Raw genomic sequence first — 19,269 nt, 5'->3', positions numbered from 1 at the left:
ACTGTCTCATCTTTGTGTCTGTATTCTTTGGTTTTGTTTATTTCCGGCTGATGTTGTCATGCTGGGAAGAGGACCTGACAAACAGGTCAAGTGCAATTTTGAGGTACCTGTGCTTCCCTGTTTCCTTGTTACACTTCTTTACGTTTCTGCTCCACAAAAGTTCAGAGGGAAATATACTTTTGTTATTCCACATTTATTGGACAGCTATAGTTATATTTCAGATTCAAATTTTCATCCAGAACATATGATCAGTTAATATGAAGTAGATAAATATTAGTTTTACCTGTCGACTAGTAACAAGAAAACGCTGCATACACATTTAAGTGTCATTGATAATAATCCTATAGTATATAATAATATAACTAAGAGCGGCCAATACGCATAAAAAACACTTCTACTTTAAATACTTTTAAGTATACTTCACTGATAATACTGAACTTACTATAAAGGTGTGCATGTTTTTGTTTCTACCGCAGCTTATTGTAGCCTGAGCTCAAATATTTGAGCAATTTTACCTCAAGCAAAGATGTCACGCCATCCTGCTGTTCTCAGGAACAGCGTTGTATGAATAATTACCATAAACTTCCAGTAAATGTGAGGACAGTTTCTCTAAATTGGTTGTCAAATCTATGGTTGATACAGAATATTTAAGAACAAGAACATTCAGAATAAGATTTTGCCAAAAAATATTTAATATGCAGAAGTAGAAAAAAAGGCTTTTTTTAAGCGCTTACACTTCAAGAAATGGGGTTAATTCAGTATATGAAGATCACAGCTTTACAGTATATAGATATATGTTGTAATACATAGAGTGCTGAGTAATACTATGATTTCACATTACAAAGAGGGAATCTGCTTGAACTCAAATGTAACAACTACACAGCAATTCATTGCCACAAGAAAGTAAAAATAAAGTCACAGCATGTCACAGAGTGGTGATTGTTAGTCATGAATAACACAATTGAGTCTCATCAGTTTCCAAGGGGCCTTGGGTCCTAAGACTAGCAGGTAAACCGTTCATCACACGTGAGCCTGTGTCCATGACGGGTGTGGTACTAGGCACAAACATGCATGTCTCCTTGGATGGAGACACTGTCAGCACCTCCAACTCCACCTCAAAGCTCCCCTTGGCCTCGCCGGGCTCTCGGATGATAAGCATCTCATACTCTCCGAACCGGATCAGGGCCTTGGCCGGGAGATCCATCTTCTCCAGGTAGTTCAGTGTTGAGCTGTTTACTGACAGTCGTCCCCTCTGGGTCAGGTTCTGGATGGTGAACAGCATGTCCGGGCTCTGGGGTGTGCGGTATGCATGGAGGGCCATCTGTTTACGGGACACCCGGGGGTCAACCAGGGCAAAGGTGCAAGCCTGGGCGTCACGGCCCAGCCTGAGAGGGTCTTCTGCTGAGTGTCTTCTCCTGTTCCCCAGAGGAAGCAGACTGTAAAGGCCCTTAGAAGTCTGCTGCGGGTGGTAGAGCTTGATATGGAGACAAGTCAGGAGATCCTCCTCTGTCTCCATTGTCTGGGACACATTCATGATGACAAAAAGCTCCTGTGATGAAATCAGCAGAGGGCTGACCTTCAATGATGAAGGGCTGTTGGAGCAGAAAGCAAACAAACCCATTAGAATACAAGTAGATAGGGTGGTTTACCAGTCAAACACAAGTAAAGTAATACAACAAATATACAAATTCCTGTTGTTAGATCATTGTGTCTTACCTGTATGTTGAATTCCCTAATTTGAAGAACACTTGGTTTTACTATGTCCACAGGAAAACTGCATCAAATAGAGTGTGTCACACTCAGGGGGAACTAGCGGTGTTGGTGCTGAGAATGAAAACAGGCTAACTCTTTCTGTTTGCTCTTTTCATACTGCTGTCTTCTCTCCTCCCGCTTGGTTTCGTCACTCTCACAAGACCCAGTGGTAATGATGGTGCGGTCAGTTGCACATACGGAAATATCACTACTCTAAATGTGTGGATGACGTAAAGCAGTAGTGAATTCAAAGGATAAGTCGTGATTTTCATTTAGTGTTGTTAACATAAGGTGAACATGGAAGTTATGTTCACCAACTGGTAAAATAAAGTGTATGTTAGTTTGTAAACTATTATATAATCACATTTGTCAGTCTTTCTTGGTAATTTGCCACTCTTACTTTCTAACATGAATACATGATCAGTGGATCAGCAGGGAAATTTGCAAAGAAAAAGAAAAAAATTAATAAACGATTTTGGCAAGTATTTATTCATATTTCAACCTAACATGCCTATCATACACTGGTTTACACAAACTAAACTGTAACTAGCTGTAAATATATTTGTGTTTTAGACTGTTAATTAGACAATAAAAGCAATTTCAAGATGTCACTTTGGCTTCTGGGAAATTGTAATAGCCATGTTAAACACATTTTACAGAGTAATTATTATTTGGAAAAATAATCAACATATTATTCATCAATAAAAAAAGAATGATATATTGCAAGGCTACACCACAATGTTGTGCTGTAATGTGCCACCAGCCTACAATAGGGTCGCTGCTACTTTTTCGTACTATGTTCACTCTTTTTACTTTTCTAATCAAATATTTCACGAGTTGATCAGAGTTCTGTAACATACGATTTCAAGATGAGCACCTTAACGCAGCATTGGGGCACTGAAAAATTCCCCGATGACGCAACTTGAAACAGAAAGGACGACTCTTCTTAACTTTCACATTGTTGACCAGGGATCCGACCCTGGCGGGAGGCATAATCCCGTTGTAAAATGACACCGTTACACATTAATCCAGGAAGAAATCGTTTACTTACGTGTAATAATTTAATCCCCTTGCATGTCACAGCTAGTAGTATGATTCAAGCAGAGAAAATGACGTTATTGGTTAAATATGAGACATTGTGAGTTACTTCCAAACCATGGCTGACTTGCCTTGCTGTTTGTTAATATATTGTTCAATAAAGCATTAAAAACTACCAGACATGGACAGAAATATGCTGGAAGTGGGTTTCCGGCAAGAAAAGACAAAACATGATAGTGTGTGGCATCATTTTAAACTTCCCCAGGTGTAAAGAATATCATATACTCATACAGTTATCTCGGAGTTTAAAACATGTAAAATATATGCATACTTAATACATAAAGCGGACGATGGACACTGCCCCCTCCTAGGCAGTAGGGGGCGGTGTGACTGTGGGTCACAAAAAGGGACAAACGGGGAAGAAAAAAGGGGGCAGAAAGCGGAAGTTAGCTAAAGCTGTTTATACATCCGTGAAAGGAAATCTCTCGAAAGGGGTTTGAATTTTTTGTAGAGGCCGCCCGGTAAAAAAAAAAAAGGTAACCTGAAATTCACTCACCGGTATCTTGAGATTCACAATTCACTGCATTTTCAATAACTGAATTACCTACAGACATTTTGAGTGTTTGTTAGCCTGCGTCGCGTTTGTGTGCTAACATCGAGCTCGGCGCTTTGTTCACAGCGTGGCTCAACGAGCAAGCTAACTGTAGCTAACGGTTAACGCAGTTTAGAGATGTGTGTTTAAACCATTGAGCTGTTTAATAAGCCGCACTGTTGCGTTATGATAGCAAAACAGTAGATAGAGAGGTGTTAAAATATGTTCGCTAATTTGTGTCAAAATGCTTATATCATTTGACTTGCAGCGTTAAACTAATTGTCAGCCATTTTGTATTGATTGAGGCCGTTTAATACGCAGCTGCTAAGGTTACATATCTGAGCAAACATACTTTAAGATCCCCTCCAGACATGTTTTAGGATGTATGTAGAATACTCTACTTTGAATAATTTGTGTCTGACATGGTTTTACCACTAAAAAAGCTATATTGGCTTGCTCAAATCCTTAAAATTGTATATCCTTCTCTTCCCTCATTAAACATTTCTCATTCTATTAAATAGGCAAATTTATTTAAAAGTATGTAAAAAGGTTAAATGCCTTTTAATTCTAATGAAGCATTTTCCCCTGTCCCCATCCCTATGTACCCCGTTTTTCTTTAATATATTTTGAAACAGATCTTTAATAATGGTGAAGATTTTTGTTGGGAATCTGCCTCGAGAGGCAGACCAGGATGAGATCAAGGCTCTCTTTACCCAGTACGGCACAGTCACAGAGTGTGCCATCATCAAGAACTACGCCTTCGTCCACATGGATGACCGCAAGGCTGCCACCAAAGCCATCAAGAATCTGCACCTCTTCAAGCTTCACGGCACACCTATCAACGTCGAGGCCAGCCACGGGAAGAACCAGGGATCTGTCAAACTGCATGTGGCAAATGTAGAGAAGGGATCTGATGATGAGCTCCGTTCACTCTTCGAGGAGTACGGCACGGTCACAGAGTGTGCCGTTGTCAAGAATTTTGCTTTCGTACACATGTCCAACTCTGATGAGGCCATGGATGCCATCAAGGGACTAGACAACACTGAATTCCAAGGTAAGAAAGGGCCAGTATGTTTAAAAAAAAAAAAAGTAGTGTTGACAGCTTGTCTAACTTTAAACCTGATTGTGTAATATGTGTATCTTCTTTTGCATTTAGGCAAACGCATCCATGTACAGATTTCTAAGAGCCGTCCCAGACATGACGAACGGGACGACTACCCCCCTCCTCCCCCAGACAGGGCAGGCTATTGGCCCCCACGCTACCCAGGAGAAAGGCATGAGCCCCCACCTCCGAGCTACCTGAGGGGCCGCCTCAGTCACATACCCCCAGGTTACCCCGCCCCTCCTCTGCCGCCCCCTCCCCCCCGACGAGCCGTTTACCCTGACCGTCCCTATGAGGGTGAGAGGGACAGATATGGCGTGGTAGATTACTATGAGAAGTACAGAGCCCGTCCTTATGGCATTGCCTCCTACGAGGACCAACGTGCTGGCGCCCCTCCTCCTCCCCCTCCCCCTTCAGCCGTCGTGCGAGACCGTCTTATGACCTCGCCGCTCGACCCGTACGAGCGTCGGCCTCTCCCTCCTCCTCCGTCCTCGTACTACGCCCGAGACCGTAGTCCTCTGAGGAGAGCACCTAGCACGCCAATGCCCCCTGCAGGTAACGGCTACTCCTACGAGCGCTCCCGTCTCTCTCCGGTTCCCCGGGTACCGGCATACGGAGTTCCTCGAGCCAGGGACCCCTACGCAGACCGGCTGCCTCCGCCACCGCCTGCACGCTACGCTTATTAAGCAAGGCTCCGGCATGTGAAGTCAAGGTGAGGATAGGTCTGAGGTAGACTGGTGTTCATATCTTTTCTGAAATTCGTTCCTGTCAAGGCAGAGGCAGCCTGTAAGTTGTCCGGCACGCTCCAGATCTTGTGGGGAAATCAAGCTTTGAAAAGACATGCGAAAGAGGTGCTGTTCTCATAATGTACGTCTGTGCTTGTTCAGTCTTGGATCTCTGTGGCTGAAGAAGGGGACTCAACAAAAACAACTCGATTTAAAGGCAGCATATACATAATTAAGATGGAACAACGTGCTTTGCATCAACAGTTGCAGGCAGTTCATTTGTGTCATGTGCTCTTTTTTCAGGATCGTCGTTCGACTGCGTCGCCGCTCGCCGCCTCCTGATGCACGTGACGCTATCCCCTTCCTGTCTGTGGCTGAGCGCGTTAACGTTCCCCTGCGATGCTCACAGGAGGAGCTGAAATGCCGACGTCCACGTCTGTTTTTGTTTTTATTATTTTGGGACAGTTTTTACACTCGTATTTTTCCCTCTGATTGTTTAGTTTGTCATTGTGCTATAGAATTTTTAATACTTGACGTCAAAGTAAGGCGTTTTTTTTTTTTTAATTTGAACTTTTACGTTTGAATTATTAGTGTTCTGATGTTGTGTGTGACCTTAGGAAGCTGACTCATTTCAGCATCATTTTGTAGGCGATACTTGTGACTGTAGATTTAACTGAACTGAATGTTTGGTACTAAATCTAATCTGCACGTTGTTTCCATCATGTTGACCTTTCTCACAAACGCAAACCAAACCTCCATGTGGCGTTGCTGTGAAAATCTAAGCTGCAAAGACGCAAGAGTTTGACAAATATATAAAGTAACTGTTAATAGGACAGTCACCGCAAATCGTTCACATGTACCTGTATATTGTCGAACCTGTTTTCAATAAAAAGAAGTGTGCAGTAATGTTCTTCAGATGGCTCCAGGTCATGCCCAGCGCTTAAACACCTAATCAGTGTGAACCGCTTGAATTGATTCAAATACTTTGATAGGATCTTTCGACAAATATCTTGCTTGTCTATTAAGTGATTATCCATTCACTAATGATGATCTGACGTATAATAGACTTGTTGAAATCGATACACTAATTAAAGACATACAGCCTCTCTGGTTTTGTCTGAAGTGCCCCAGCCTCGCTCATCAGCGTACCTTTAAGCTTGTCCCCTTCTGTGAAAAAATTGAAAGTTGCCCATAATGGAGCTTCAGTGCAGAGCATGACACTTCCCGGGCATTACTCCAGGTTAGATTTTGAAGTTGAGACTAGTTTATCCTGAATCTGGGGGGAGATGACATCAAAGGCTGTTGGAGACCTTCAGAGTCCACAGGTAAGTCAAGGGTTTATGATGTAGAAACTTATCCTGACAGCACATGATCACATTTGAACTTTGTAAAGGTTTGTAACTGTGAAAATCATTTTTGCCATTTTCAGGTTTAGGAGTGCTAGTTAGTCAAATGTTTATTCATTCATAAACTGTGTGCAAAACTATCCATTCAGCTGAGAATCTGCTCTATATTGTCAGTGTTTGTTGGGAAATAATCTTCAGCTATATATATATATACATATATATGTATATATAGGTGATAGAAATTGTAGAGACCAGACCCAGTGATCATCAATTTGACAACCATTATTGGCTTTTGGGGAAGGTGTTTTTTTCTTCCCCAAAATGGAAAAGTAGAGAAGCATCGAGGGTAGCAAGGGTGGTTAGGAGTTAAGATTGTGAGTGAGGTGACTTAAGGAAAGCATCAGGAGGTTTTACTCCTGGTCTTGCAGACATGAGTTTTATGAAACCCTTGTAAAGCATGAAGTCAATTTACTATACATCAAAATTGCTATATTAACAGATTTTGCATACATTTTGATGGATATAATAAACTGAGAGTACTCTGTATTGCCATGTTGGATTCTGACCTGCATGAATAAAATATTTAAAACAATCACGGACTCCCTGTTAACTAATGTACTGTAAATCTGTGAAGGTCTAGTTTTCCAAATGCAGTGATACTACATTTCTGAGTTTTGGTACTTAAACCAAAACAATACTTTGTCTGATACCATATATTTAACAATAGAAACATGTTTTTCTACTAACCCTTTTTTTCACTGAGAAAACTTATGTTAAAACATATATAATAGCTTTATAATAGCATTTATAATAGTCTAAATAGTCTAAAACTGGTAAAATTATGATTTAAATCAAAGTGTGTTCAACCAATAGGCACTTACAGTTACTATGTACTCAAATATTTTCAATTTGTACTCTTGTTATATTTAATACCAGCTTTTAGTACTTACATATATTAATATATTTTGTGGGGCTGCCACAGTCACTATTTGGATACCTTTTGGTCCGTACCAAAAAAAGTATTGATGGGTGAAACCCAGCCCAAGTTATATTGAACGTGGAAATGAATTAATATAATTCTGCTAATGTTTAAGACAATATATAAATAGGTTAATTGATGTATTTGCTCATGTCTGAAGGCAGCCCTAGTATAATTACATTTCTACTGTTTTTAGAGCTACAATGATTAATCAATTAGTTGTTGGCTATTAAGTTAAGGTTAAGATCAGATTTTTTGAGAAAAAATGTCCAAATTCTCTGATTTCAGCTTCTCAAAAAAGCATATTTTCTGGCATCTTTGGTCCTCTGTGACAGTAAACTGAATATCTTTGGGTTGTGGACTGTTGGTCGGGACAAAACAAGACATTCAATGAATGTCACTTTGGGCTTTGGGAAACAGTGGTTGAGTTTTTTCACCTTTTTCTAACATTTTGTGGACCAAATGACTAATCAATTAATCAAGAAAATAACTAACAGATTAAGTGATGTGAAAATAAATACCCACTGTTTATGTAAGTACACCTTTTTAACCTTTTGATGGTTTCATTCAGATTTCAGTGTCCTGTGTATCAATGCAGCGTCAGTGGGTTTGGTTTTATCTTCATTTAAAAAGTTTCAGTTTCATTCAGCTTAATCTGCAAGTACCACTGAAGGCCACTAGAGGGAGCATGCTCACAATACAAAACTTTCTACTGGCCTGTCAAGAGCACTGGGTGGTGTAATGTAGGACTACAGTATGACACGTGTAGTAGTGTAATGTAGGAGTAATGAATTGTCATTAGTCTGTTGTTCCTCATCACTGTACAGCAGTTTGACACTACAAACATAAAGCTGTTATTGAAGATGTTTTCCTGCCCTTAAATTTCAAATGTTCTGCAGCAAGGAACAGGGTTGATTTCTGAATGTATTGTACTTATACTTTCATAGTGTGTTTCAACCACAATGCATAATTTTTGACAATCATCTTTTGAGTTCGGTCACGGTTTAAGTAAACACTTGTGTGTGGTTTTGCAAGTGCTGGGCCTTTTTTTTATCTCATGTCTTTCCAGCATGGTAAAACACAAACTGATACGTGATGTGAAGTTAAATGAACCAATAAGATCTTTAAAAATATAATTTTAATAAGTTATTTTGATGAAATATTATTTCTTCATAAAATCAGTAGACCTTTGTTGGGTGTAGTTATAATGCAGAGACCTGAAGACCAGTCTTCCTGTTTACCACCACAATGGAAAATAACAAGCAGGGCATCAATACATGTCTATATTTGTATGCAAACACGCATCACTTCAGCTCAGACCACACTGTGCTCTCTCTTCCTGTCAAACAACCAACGTGACCTCAGTAACATTGAAGAACTCCATCTAAACTCTCTTTAATCTGACAATAATCAATGTCCTCACTGACCCCTCCTCAATCGAACACCAATCATATTCTTTTGCTTTTACATTGAGATTGAAGGCAGATTAAATAAGCAAAGGAAAATAAACAATCATGTGAGAAATAAAATCCAGTGCAAAGACTGCAAATTTGCCACACATACATCTTTATTACAAACTGGATTTTTTTGACATGGTGATAGTTGCTTCTCGCTCCTGCCAGTTGTACAAAAACACAGCAGCAGAGTGATATACTGGCACAAGTTATCGGTTGACCTCTAAACTGCAGTTCCAGGTGCTTCCTGAGTCTATCTGGTGGCAGCAAAAATCACATTTGGCTCCCTGATGCAGGCCTTCGGATTCTTTTTGGCTTTGGATTGAAACTCAGTGCTGCGTAGTTCAGGTTATCAGAGCCCAGATTCTGCAAATTAAAGTATTTACAATCACTCATCTGACAGCTGAATTTGTGAGGAAAAACCAAAAGAAATAACTGATGAATGACTTGAAGTGATTGTAGCACTTCCTACATTTTAATACATAAAAGAAAGTTTTCAAGTAAGATTCACCTCACACTGTGGTGTATTTTGTTCTTCATTAGGAGCTATACAAGAGAGACAACACATGTTATCAGTTAATTAATCACATTTATCATATTCCAAATCATGTTTACACAACTTTAGGACATGCAAACACAATAGAGCCAAATATAAAAAGATACAGTAGCTCTAACAAATACCTGTCTGAAGCTTCTTGATTTTGACAACCAGACCAATGACGACCATTATAAGGAAAACAGTCAGACCACCCAGGATCACACTCATCAGCTTTGTTATTCCATCAGACTCTTCTACAAGAAAGATTGAAAGATCAGATTCTACTTTAGCTTTAGCGTTTTGGCACCCTGCTAACATTAAAACTGAATCTAGTTTCACCTTCAGTTGACTGACAGTTTGTGCAATGAAAGAAAACTTTAGGAGAATCTTACTTATACACTCGCTGTCCACGTCATCACTGAATTCATCGTGGCCTTGAAATGAAACAAAGACAAATTTAAACTGGATGTTATTTTGAAACACTTGCTTTGTAATCATAATGCTGAAGTCGTCGCACATGTTGGATACAATGGTGAGAATCTAAATTTGCAATATACCAAAAAACTCAAGACACAAGAAAACTGAAAACATTCTTACCTTGAAATTTTAAATCTATTACTTTAAGTATTGTATGTACATGTAAAATGTAAAATCCACACAAATACAGCCCAGAGTCGGATAAATCCACTTGCATGATTTTAAGAGAGACAGTAGAGACGTTGGAACTCATTTTGAATTTCCCATTTTGGAATCCATCACAGTATTCAGCATCATTATCAGATCCGTACATAGAGGAGATACAGCTGATCTCGGTTCTGTTGACAAATCTGGACCAAAATGTGTGAGTTGGAGTTCTGGAGATGTTGGAGCACTGCAGTGTGACTTCTTCACCAGGCTGGACCTCCACAGTCTGAGACTCAGAAACTGAGACAGTGATCCAGCCTGAAACACACAGAGACAACAAGAGATTTACTCCTCAGCTGATAAAGCAACAGGGACCTAAATCCTTACACCTTAGATGTAGATGTTTAATATTTCAATGTCAGTACTTACTGAGGCTGCAGAGAAGTAAAGCTGTTATCAAGATAAAGTTCCTCATTGTGTGTATGATCGTCCAACTGCAATGACTCTTTATTCACTGAGCTCATGTACAGGGGCTTTGTTGGAAAGAGGCGGGGAGTTTTTTATGTTGACGCTCTTACTGGCCACATAAATGACTTCCGAACAAGAAGTGTTGAAACAAGATCATAGCCTCAAAGAGTGATTGTGAGGCTACAGGAGAACATCCTCAACCTGTGTTATCTGAACATTCAATCTAATGTTCTACTAAAAGTCCATTTATCTACAGAGTGAAAATGTCTTCATGTTACAATTGAAAGGACATGAAATTATGTCTGTGCTGTAGGTACTTTAACAACCAAGTAGTAGTTGCTTTGAGAGTATGAATTTGATACTTTAAACCTGCAGACAGACAAAGTTAGTGACTATTTGGGGAACATAGTGGAGCATTTAGCAGCTAAAGAGATAGATATTTTTCTCAGGAGTTGGTGGAGACCAAAACAGAGCTAACTGGGCATTCACACATACAGACTCAAAGGTTGGGAAAGTGACAGCTGCTATTCATTGTGAATGAGACCTGGCTTTACAGCCCTGCGGCCTCCACTGAGCTAGAGAGATTCAGAAAGCAACAACCAGCAAGAGCCAAATTCACTCATTTTGATTTCTGTGTAAACGGAATAACAGAGTTGGTCACAACGTAAACTAACTTTAAACAAAATGGAGGAAAAGCTGATCGTCACTGTCTCCGGTTTCCCTACAACGTGTATTTAATGAGCTGCTAGATTTTAAAAGAATGATGATGTGTAGAAACAAATTGCCGACATTGTTGCTTCATTAGTACAGAGGCTATGTGAGAAAACAGCTGTCCAGTCAGACCAGAGTATGTAAATGTATGTGCTCAACACAACAGACACAGAACTACAGATTGATAAGAGTCCAGAGACTGCCGACTACTTTGCATCCATATGTGTGAACCCGCCATAAAAGAAGAGTGAATATTGGACTTACGTTACTCAGCTGGATAGAAACACGACTCCAAATAAATGATAATGTTGCAAATAAACTTTACAAGGTGATAATATGTCAGATGTTGTCTTTATGGTTTGTTCTCCGCTGCCCCCAAGTGGACAAAAATCTGTTCATGCAGCTTTAAGAAAGTTACATTTGGATCATCCATACACACACGTGTCAGTGTTGCAAAGAGATATTTACTGTTTTCATTCTATCTTCTTTTTGAGGATATTTGCCTTTAGCCACAGGCCCTTTTCACAGCAGACATTTGTGCAGAATCCTGTTTCTGTAATGTGAACTCAGTATTTTCAAGAACATTGATTAAATGTAGAGAATAATTTTAAAGAAAGTCTGCCAGTATTCACTGCTTCCTTTGAGATTTTACTCCCACAAAGCTTTGAGTTAAGAGACCTCATGATTTTATAACCCTGTCTCCTAAAAATGATGTCAAACAAGTGATGTGTAGCTCACTCATTCATCCAGTTACAGACTTCCATATAACTCTTTCTAGAAGAGAATCTGGACAGTCATAATCCTCCTTCAAACACCAGTCACATTCTTCAAACAAAATATGAGAGACTTCAGATGAGAAAAAAGAGATAGAGAGGAAAAAATGAAGGAGCCGGTGAGAATTGAAATAGAGCACCACCAAAAATAGCATGAATATAAGCTCTTTATTGCAAAACACAGTTTTTGGACAAAGTGATGATAACTCTTCCCATCCAACAGCTGCACTAAATCAAATAAACACATTAATAGAAAAAAAAAAGTTTCACTCTGAGTTGCAGTTCCAGTTGCTTCCTGAGTCTATCTGCTGGCAGCATAAATAACCTGAGTCTCCACTTCTCTCTCTGATGCATGCCTCCTGCTTCTTATTGTTGCTGAATATAAACTCAGCGCTGTATCATTGAGGTCATCAAAGTCCAGGTTCTGCAAATAAGAGTCAGAGAACTCTCATACAACATATAGGACTTCACAAACAATGTCAGATGATGACAAATGATAAAATCATCTTAAATATACAATAAAGAAATAATCATGAGTTAAAGTGATTCTGGGATATTTTAAGCCTGAGATCATACAAAAGTAGAAATACGGATTCACCTTATTTTTTTGTGGATGCTGTTCTTCATTAATGGCTACATGACAGAGACAATAAGTTTGATCAGCTCATCAACATTAATCATTATCCAAAAACATTGTTGTTAATGCACTTTGACATAACAATACAAGTATGTGCACGAGCAATAAAAGCAAATATAAAAAGATACAGTAGCGCTCACAAATACCTTTCTGAAGCTTCTTGATTTTTACAACCAGACCAATGACAACCATTATGATGAAAGCAGTCACACCACCCAGGATCACACTCATCAGCTTTGTTATTCCATCAGACTCTTCTACAAGAAAGATTTAAAGATCAGATTCTACTTTAGCTTTAGTGTTTTGGCACCCTGCTAACATTAAAACTGAATCTAGTTTCACCTTCAGTTGCAGAAAGAAAGAAAGAAAACTTCAGGAGAATCTTACTTTTACACTCGCTGTCCACGTCATCACTGAATTCATCGTGACCTTGAAATGAAACAAAGATCAATTTAAACTGGATGTTATTTTGAAACACTTGCTTTGTAATCAGTGAAGTCTGAAGTTGTCGCACATGTTGAATACAATGGTGAGAATCTAAATTTGAAATATACCAAAAAACTCAAGAGACAAGAGAACTGAAAACATTCTTACCTTGAACATTTAAATCTATTACTTTAAGTATTGTACGTCCATGCATGTAAAATCCACAGAAATACAGCCCAGAGTCAGATAAATCCAATTGCATGATTTTAAGAGAGACAGTAGAGACGTTGGAACTCATTTTGAATTTCCCATTTTGGAATCCATCACAGTATTCAGCATTGCCATCAGATCCGAACATAGAGGAGATACAGCTGATCTCGGTTCTGTTGACAAATCTGGACCAAAATGTGTGAGTTGGAGTTCTGGAGATGTTGGAGCACTGCAGTGTGATTTCTTCACCAGGCTGGACCTCCACAGTCTGAGACTCAGAAACTGAGACAGTGATCCAGCCTGAAACACACAGAGACAACAAGAGATTTACTCCTCAGCTGATAAAGCTATAGGGACGTAAATCCTTACACCTTAGATGTAGATGTTTAATATTTCAATGTCAGTACTTACTGAGGCTGCAGAGAAGTAAAGCTGTTATCAAGATAAAGCTCCTCATTGTGTGTATGATCGTCCAACTGCAATGACTCTTTATTCACTGAGCTCATGTACAGGGGCTTTGTTGGAAAGAGGCGGGGAGTTTTTTATGTTGACGCTCTTACTGGCCACATAAATGACTTCCAAACAAGAAGTGTTGAAACAAAATCATAGCCTCAAAGAGTGATTTCCTCAACCTGTGTTATCTGAACATTCAATCTAATGTTCTACTGAAAGTCCATTTATCTACAGAGTGAAAATGTCTTCATGTTACAACTGAAAGGACATGACATTTGTGTTTGTGCTGTAGGTACTTTAACAACCAAGTAGTAGTTGCTTTGAGAGTATGAATGATAATTTAAACCTGCAGACAGACAAAGTTAATGACTATCTGGGGAACGTAGTGGAGCATTTAGCAGCTAAAGAGACAGATATTTTTCTCAGGAGTTTGTGGAGACCAAAACAGAGCTAAAAAGGCGTTCACACATACAGACTCAAAGGTTGGGAAAGTGACAGCTGCTATTCATTGTGAATAAGACCTGGCTTTACAGCCTGGTGGCTGAGCTAGAGAGATTCAGAAAGTGCCTGGCTACACTACAGGGGAAAGTTGAGAACAGCTTTATGTAAATGTTCTCTGACACAGTGTAAGCAACAACCAGCGAGAACAAATCACACTTGTTTTGATTCCTGTGAAAACTGAAGCACAGAGTTGTTCACTACTCCACTCCTCTGTGTGAACTCACTTTAAACAAAACGGAGGAAAAGCTGATCGTCACTGTCTCCAGTTTCTGTACAACTTGTATTTAATGAGCTGTGTGGAAACAAATTGCTGACATTACTCAATACTTTGTCTGATACCATACTTTGAACAATAGAAACATGTTTTTCTACTAACCCTTTTTTCACTGAGCAAACTTATGTTAAAACATATATAATAGCTTTGCCTAAATAAAATAATCTCACACTGGTAAAATTATGATTTAAATCAAAGTGTGTTCAACCAGTAAGCACTTACAGTTACTATGTACTCAAATATTTTCAATTTGTAGTCTTGTTATATTTAATACCAGCTTTTAGTACTTACATATATTAATATATTTTGTGGGGCTGCCACAGTCACTATTTGGATACCTTTTGGTCCGTACCAAAAGAAGTATTGATGGGTGAAACCAAGCCCAAGTTATATTGAATGTGGAAATATATCAATATAATTCTGCTAATGTATAAGACAATATATAAATAGGTTAATTGATGTATTTGCTCATGTCTGAAGGCAGCCCTAGTATAATTACATTTCTACTGTTTTTAGAGCTACAATGATTAATCAATTAGTTGTTGGCTATTAAATTAATTGCCAACTATTTAAATAATCATTTTGAGGCATTTTTTAAGAAAAAATATCAAAATTTTCCAATTTCAGCTTCTCAAAAAAGCATATTTTCTGGTATCTTTGGTCCTCTATGACAGTAAACTGAATATCTTTGGGTTGTGGACTGTTGGTTGGGACAAAACAAGACACTAAAGGAATGTCACTTTGGGCTTTGAGACACATTGGTTGAGTTTTTTCACCTTTTTCTTACATTTTATGAACCAAATGACTAATCAATTAATTGAAAATAATTAACAGATTAAGTGATGTGAAAATAAATACCCACTGTTTATGTAAGTACACCTTTTTAACCTTTTGATGGTTTCATTCAGATTTCAGTGTCCTGTGTATCAATGCAGCGTCAGTGGGTTTGGTTTTATCTTCATTTAAAAAGTTTCAGTTTCATTCAGCTTAATCTGCAAGTACCACTGAAGGCCACTAGAGGGAGCATGCTCACAATACAAAACTTTCTACTGGCCTGTCAAGAGCACTGGGTGGTGTAATGTAGGACTACAGTATGACACGTGTAGTAGTGTAATGTATGAGTAGTGAATTGTCATTAGTCTATTGTTCCTCATCACTGTACAGCAGTTTGACACTACAAACATAAAGCTGTTATTGAAGATGTTTTCCTGCCCTTAAATTTCAAATGTTCTGCAGCAAGGAACAGGGTTGATTTCTGAATGTATTGTACTTATACTTTCATAGTGTGTTTCAACCACAATGCACAATTTTTGACAATCATCTTTTGAGTTCGGTCACGGTTTAAGTAAACACTTGTGTGTGGTTTTGCAAGTGCTGGGCCTTTTTTTTTATCTCATGTCTTTCCAGCATGGTAAAACACAAACTGATACGTGATGTGAAGTTAAATGAACCAATAAGATCTTTAAAAATATAATTTTAATAAGTTATTTTGATGAAATATTATTTCTTCATAAAATCAGTAGACCTTTGTTGGGTGTAGTTATAATGCAGAGACCTGAAGACCAGTCTTCCTGTTTACCACCACAATGGAAAATAACAAGCAGGGCATCAATACATGTCTATATTTGCATGCAAACACGCATCACTTCAGCTCAGACCACACTGTGCTCTCTCTTCCTGTCAAACAACCAACATGACCTCAGTAACATTGAAGAACTCCATCTAAACTCTCTTTAATCTGACAATAATCAATGTCCTTACTGACCCCTCCTCAATCGAACACCAATCATATTCTTTTGCTTTTACATTGAGATTGAAGGCAGATTAAATAAGCAAAGGAAAATAAACAGTCATGTGAGAAATAAAACTCAGCACCAAGACTGCAAATTTGCCACAAATACATCTTTATTACAAACTGGATTTTTTTGACATGGTGATAGTTGCCTCTCCCACCTGCCAGCTGTACAAAAACACAACAGCAGAGTGATATACTGGAACAAGTTATCAATTAACCTCTAAGCTGCAGTTCCAGGTGCTTCCTGAGTCTATCTGGTGGCAGCATAAATCACATTTGGCTCCACTTCTCTCCCTGATGCAGGCCTTCGGATTCTTTTGGGCTTTGGATTGAAACTCAGTGCTGCGTAGTTCAGGTTATCAGAGCCCAGATTCTGCAAATTAAAGTATTTACAATCACTCATCTGACAGCTGACTTTGTGAGGAAAAACTAAAAGAAATAACTGATGAATGACTTGAAGTGATTGTAACACTTCCTACATTTTAATACATAAAAGAAAGTTTTCAAGTTAGATTCACCTCACTCTGTGGTGTATTTTGTTCTTCATTAGGAGCTATACAAGAGAGACAACACATGTTATCAATTAAGTAATCACATTTATCATATTCCAAATCATGTTTACACAGCTTTAAATAGGACATGCAAACACAACAGAGCCAAATATAAAAAGATACAGTAGCTCTAACAAATACCTGTCTGAAGCTTCTTGATTTTGACAACCAGACCAATTACGACCATTATAAGGAAAACAGTCAGACCACCCAGGATCACACTCATCAGCTTTGTTATTCCATCAGACTCTTCTACAAGAAAAATTGAAAGATCAGATTCTACTTTAGCTTTAGTGTTTTGGCACCCTGCTAACATTAAAACTGAATCTAGTTTCACCTTCAGTTGAAGAAAGAAAGAAAGAAAACTTCAGGAGAATCTTACTTATACACTCGCTGTCCACGTCATCACTGAACTCATCGTGGCCTTGAAATGAAACAAATATCAATTTAAACTGGATGTTATTTTGAAACACTTGCTTTGTAATCATAATGCTGAAGTCGTCGCACATGTTGGATACAATGGTGAGAATCTAAATTTGAAATATACCAAAAAACTCAAGAGACAAGAGAACTGAAAACATTCTTACCTTGAACATTTAAATCTATTACTTTAAGTATTGTACGTCCATGCATGTAAAATCCACAGAAATACAGCCCAGAGTCAGATAAATCCACTTGCATGATTTTAAGAGAGACAGTAGAGACGTTGGAACTCATTTTGAATTTCCCATTTTGGAATCCATCACAGTATTCAGCATTGCCATCAGATCCGAACATAGAGGAGATACAGCTGATCTCGGTTCTGTTGACAAATCTGGACCAAAATGTGTGAGTTGGAGTTCTGGACATGTTGGAGCACTGCAGCGTGACTTCTTTACCAGACTGGACCTCCACAGTCTGAGACTCAGAAACTGAGACAGTGATCCAGCCTGAAACACACAGAGACAACAAGAGATTTACTCCTCAGCTGATAAAGCAACAGGGACGTAAATCCTTACACCTTAGATGTAGATGTTTAATATTTCAATGTCAGTACTTACTGAGGCTGCAGAGAAGTAAAGCTGTTATCAAGATAAAGCTCCTCATTGTGTGTATGATCGTCCAACTGCAATGACTCTTTATTCACTGAGCTCATGTACAGGGGCTTTGTTGGAAAGAGGCGGGGAGTTTTTTATGTTGACGCTCTTACTGGCCACATAAATGACTTCCGAACAAGAAGTGTTGAAACAAAATCATAGCCTCAAAGAGTGATTTCCTCAACCTGTGTTATCTGAACATTCAATCTAATGTTCTACTAAAAGTCCATCTATCTACAGAGTGAAAATATCTTCATGTTACAACTGAAAGGACATGAAATTTGTGTTTGTGCTGTAGGTACTTTAACAACCAAGTAGTAGTTGCTTTGAGAGTATGAATTTGATACTTTAAACCTGCAGACAAAGTTAATGACTATCTGGGGAACATAGTGGAGCATTTAGCAGCTAAAGAGACAGATATTTCTCTCAGGAGTTGGTGGAGACCAAAACAGAGCTAACAGGGCACTCACACATACAGACTCAAAGGTTAGGAAAGTGACAGCTGCTATTCATTGTGAATAAGACCTGGCTTTACAGCCTGGTGACCCCCACTGAGCTAGAGAGATTCAGAAAGCAACAACCAGCAAGAGTCAAATGCACTCATTTTGATTTCTGTGTAAATGGAATAGCAGAGTTGTTCACTACATAAACTAACTTTAAATAAAATGGAGGAAAAGCTTATCGTCACTATCTTCGGTTTCTCTACAACGTGTATTTAAAGAGCTGCTAGATTTTAAAAGAACGACGATGTGTAGAAACAAATTGCTGACATTGTTGGTTCATTAGTATGGGTGCTATGTGAGAAAACAGCTGTCCAGTCGGAGCAGAGTATGTAAATGTATGTGCTCAACACAACACACAAAGAACTACAGATTGATAAGAGTACAGAGACTGCCGACTACTTTGCATCCATATGTGTGAATGTGCCGTAAATGAAGAGTGAATATTGGACTTACATTCCTCAGCTGGATAGAAACACGACTCCAAATAAATGTTAATATTGCAAATAAACTTTACAAGGTGATAATATGTCAGATATTGTCTTTATGGTTTGTTCTCCGCTGCCCCCAAGTGGACAAAAATCTGTTCATGCAGCATTAAGAAAGTTATATAATTTGGGTAATCCATACACACACGTGTCAGTGTTGTATCAGAGATATTTGCTGTTTTCATTCCATCTTCTTTTTGAGGATATTTGCCTTTAGCCACAGGCCCTTTTCACAGCAGACATTTTTCACTGTAGG

At 38.7% G+C, this 19,269-nt stretch overlaps 4 protein-coding genes across 6 annotated transcripts; 1 reads left to right on the top strand and 3 right to left on the bottom strand.

Annotated features, from left to right (window-relative positions):
- Positions 1 to 669: 669 nt before the first annotated feature.
- On the bottom strand, positions 670 to 1,933 carry tifa (TRAF interacting protein with forkhead associated domain). The gene is made up of 2 exons (XM_044341148.1): positions 1,717 to 1,933; positions 670 to 1,592 (listed from the first exon to the last, which is right to left on the bottom strand). Exon 2 carries the CDS (start codon positions 1,532 to 1,534, stop codon positions 947 to 949), a length of 588 nt encoding a protein of 195 aa, XP_044197083.1. The 5' UTR covers positions 1,535 to 1,592; positions 1,717 to 1,933; the 3' UTR covers positions 670 to 946.
- Positions 1,934 to 3,209: 1,276 nt separating this feature from the next.
- LOC122973549 (RNA-binding protein 4B-like) lies at positions 3,210 to 6,124 on the top strand. Of its 3 annotated transcripts, none has more exons than XM_044341146.1 (4): positions 3,220 to 3,323; positions 4,012 to 4,436; positions 4,539 to 5,196; positions 5,513 to 6,124. In XM_044341146.1, the coding sequence occupies exons 2-3, from the start codon at positions 4,028 to 4,030 to the stop codon at positions 5,168 to 5,170; spliced, it is 1,041 nt and encodes a 346-aa protein (XP_044197081.1). In that variant the 5' UTR covers positions 3,220 to 3,323; positions 4,012 to 4,027; the 3' UTR covers positions 5,171 to 5,196; positions 5,513 to 6,124. The 3 variants fall into 3 exon arrangements, with proteins under 3 accessions (XP_044197082.1, XP_044197081.1, XP_044197080.1); XM_044341145.1 differs by having other exon boundaries at positions 3,220 to 3,325; positions 4,016 to 4,436; XM_044341147.1 differs by having other exon boundaries at positions 3,210 to 3,326; positions 4,018 to 4,436; positions 4,539 to 5,567.
- A 5,968-nt stretch (positions 6,125 to 12,092) lies between these two features.
- LOC122973790 lies at positions 12,093 to 13,917 on the bottom strand. The gene is made up of 4 exons (XM_044341526.1): positions 13,787 to 13,917; positions 13,334 to 13,675; positions 12,886 to 12,996; positions 12,093 to 12,549 (listed from the first exon to the last, which is right to left on the bottom strand). The coding sequence occupies exons 1-4, from the start codon at positions 13,830 to 13,832 to the stop codon at positions 12,404 to 12,406; spliced, it is 645 nt and encodes a 214-aa protein (XP_044197461.1). The 5' UTR covers positions 13,833 to 13,917; the 3' UTR covers positions 12,093 to 12,403.
- A 2,410-nt stretch (positions 13,918 to 16,327) lies between these two features.
- On the bottom strand, positions 16,328 to 18,245 carry LOC122973875. The gene is made up of 5 exons (XM_044341669.1): positions 17,990 to 18,245; positions 17,537 to 17,878; positions 17,091 to 17,201; positions 16,917 to 16,951; positions 16,328 to 16,771 (listed from the first exon to the last, which is right to left on the bottom strand). The coding sequence occupies exons 1-5, from the start codon at positions 18,033 to 18,035 to the stop codon at positions 16,649 to 16,651; spliced, it is 657 nt and encodes a 218-aa protein (XP_044197604.1). The 5' UTR covers positions 18,036 to 18,245; the 3' UTR covers positions 16,328 to 16,648.
- Between the last annotated feature and the right edge of the window lie 1,024 nt (positions 18,246 to 19,269).

Source organism: Thunnus albacares, chromosome 22 (genome assembly GCF_914725855.1).
Source record: "Thunnus albacares chromosome 22, fThuAlb1.1, whole genome shotgun sequence".
Classification (NCBI taxonomy): Eukaryota; Metazoa; Chordata; class Actinopteri; order Scombriformes; family Scombridae; genus Thunnus; species Thunnus albacares.
Note: the sequence above shows the minus strand (reverse complement) of the source record. Positions and strands in the feature narration are given on the sequence as shown.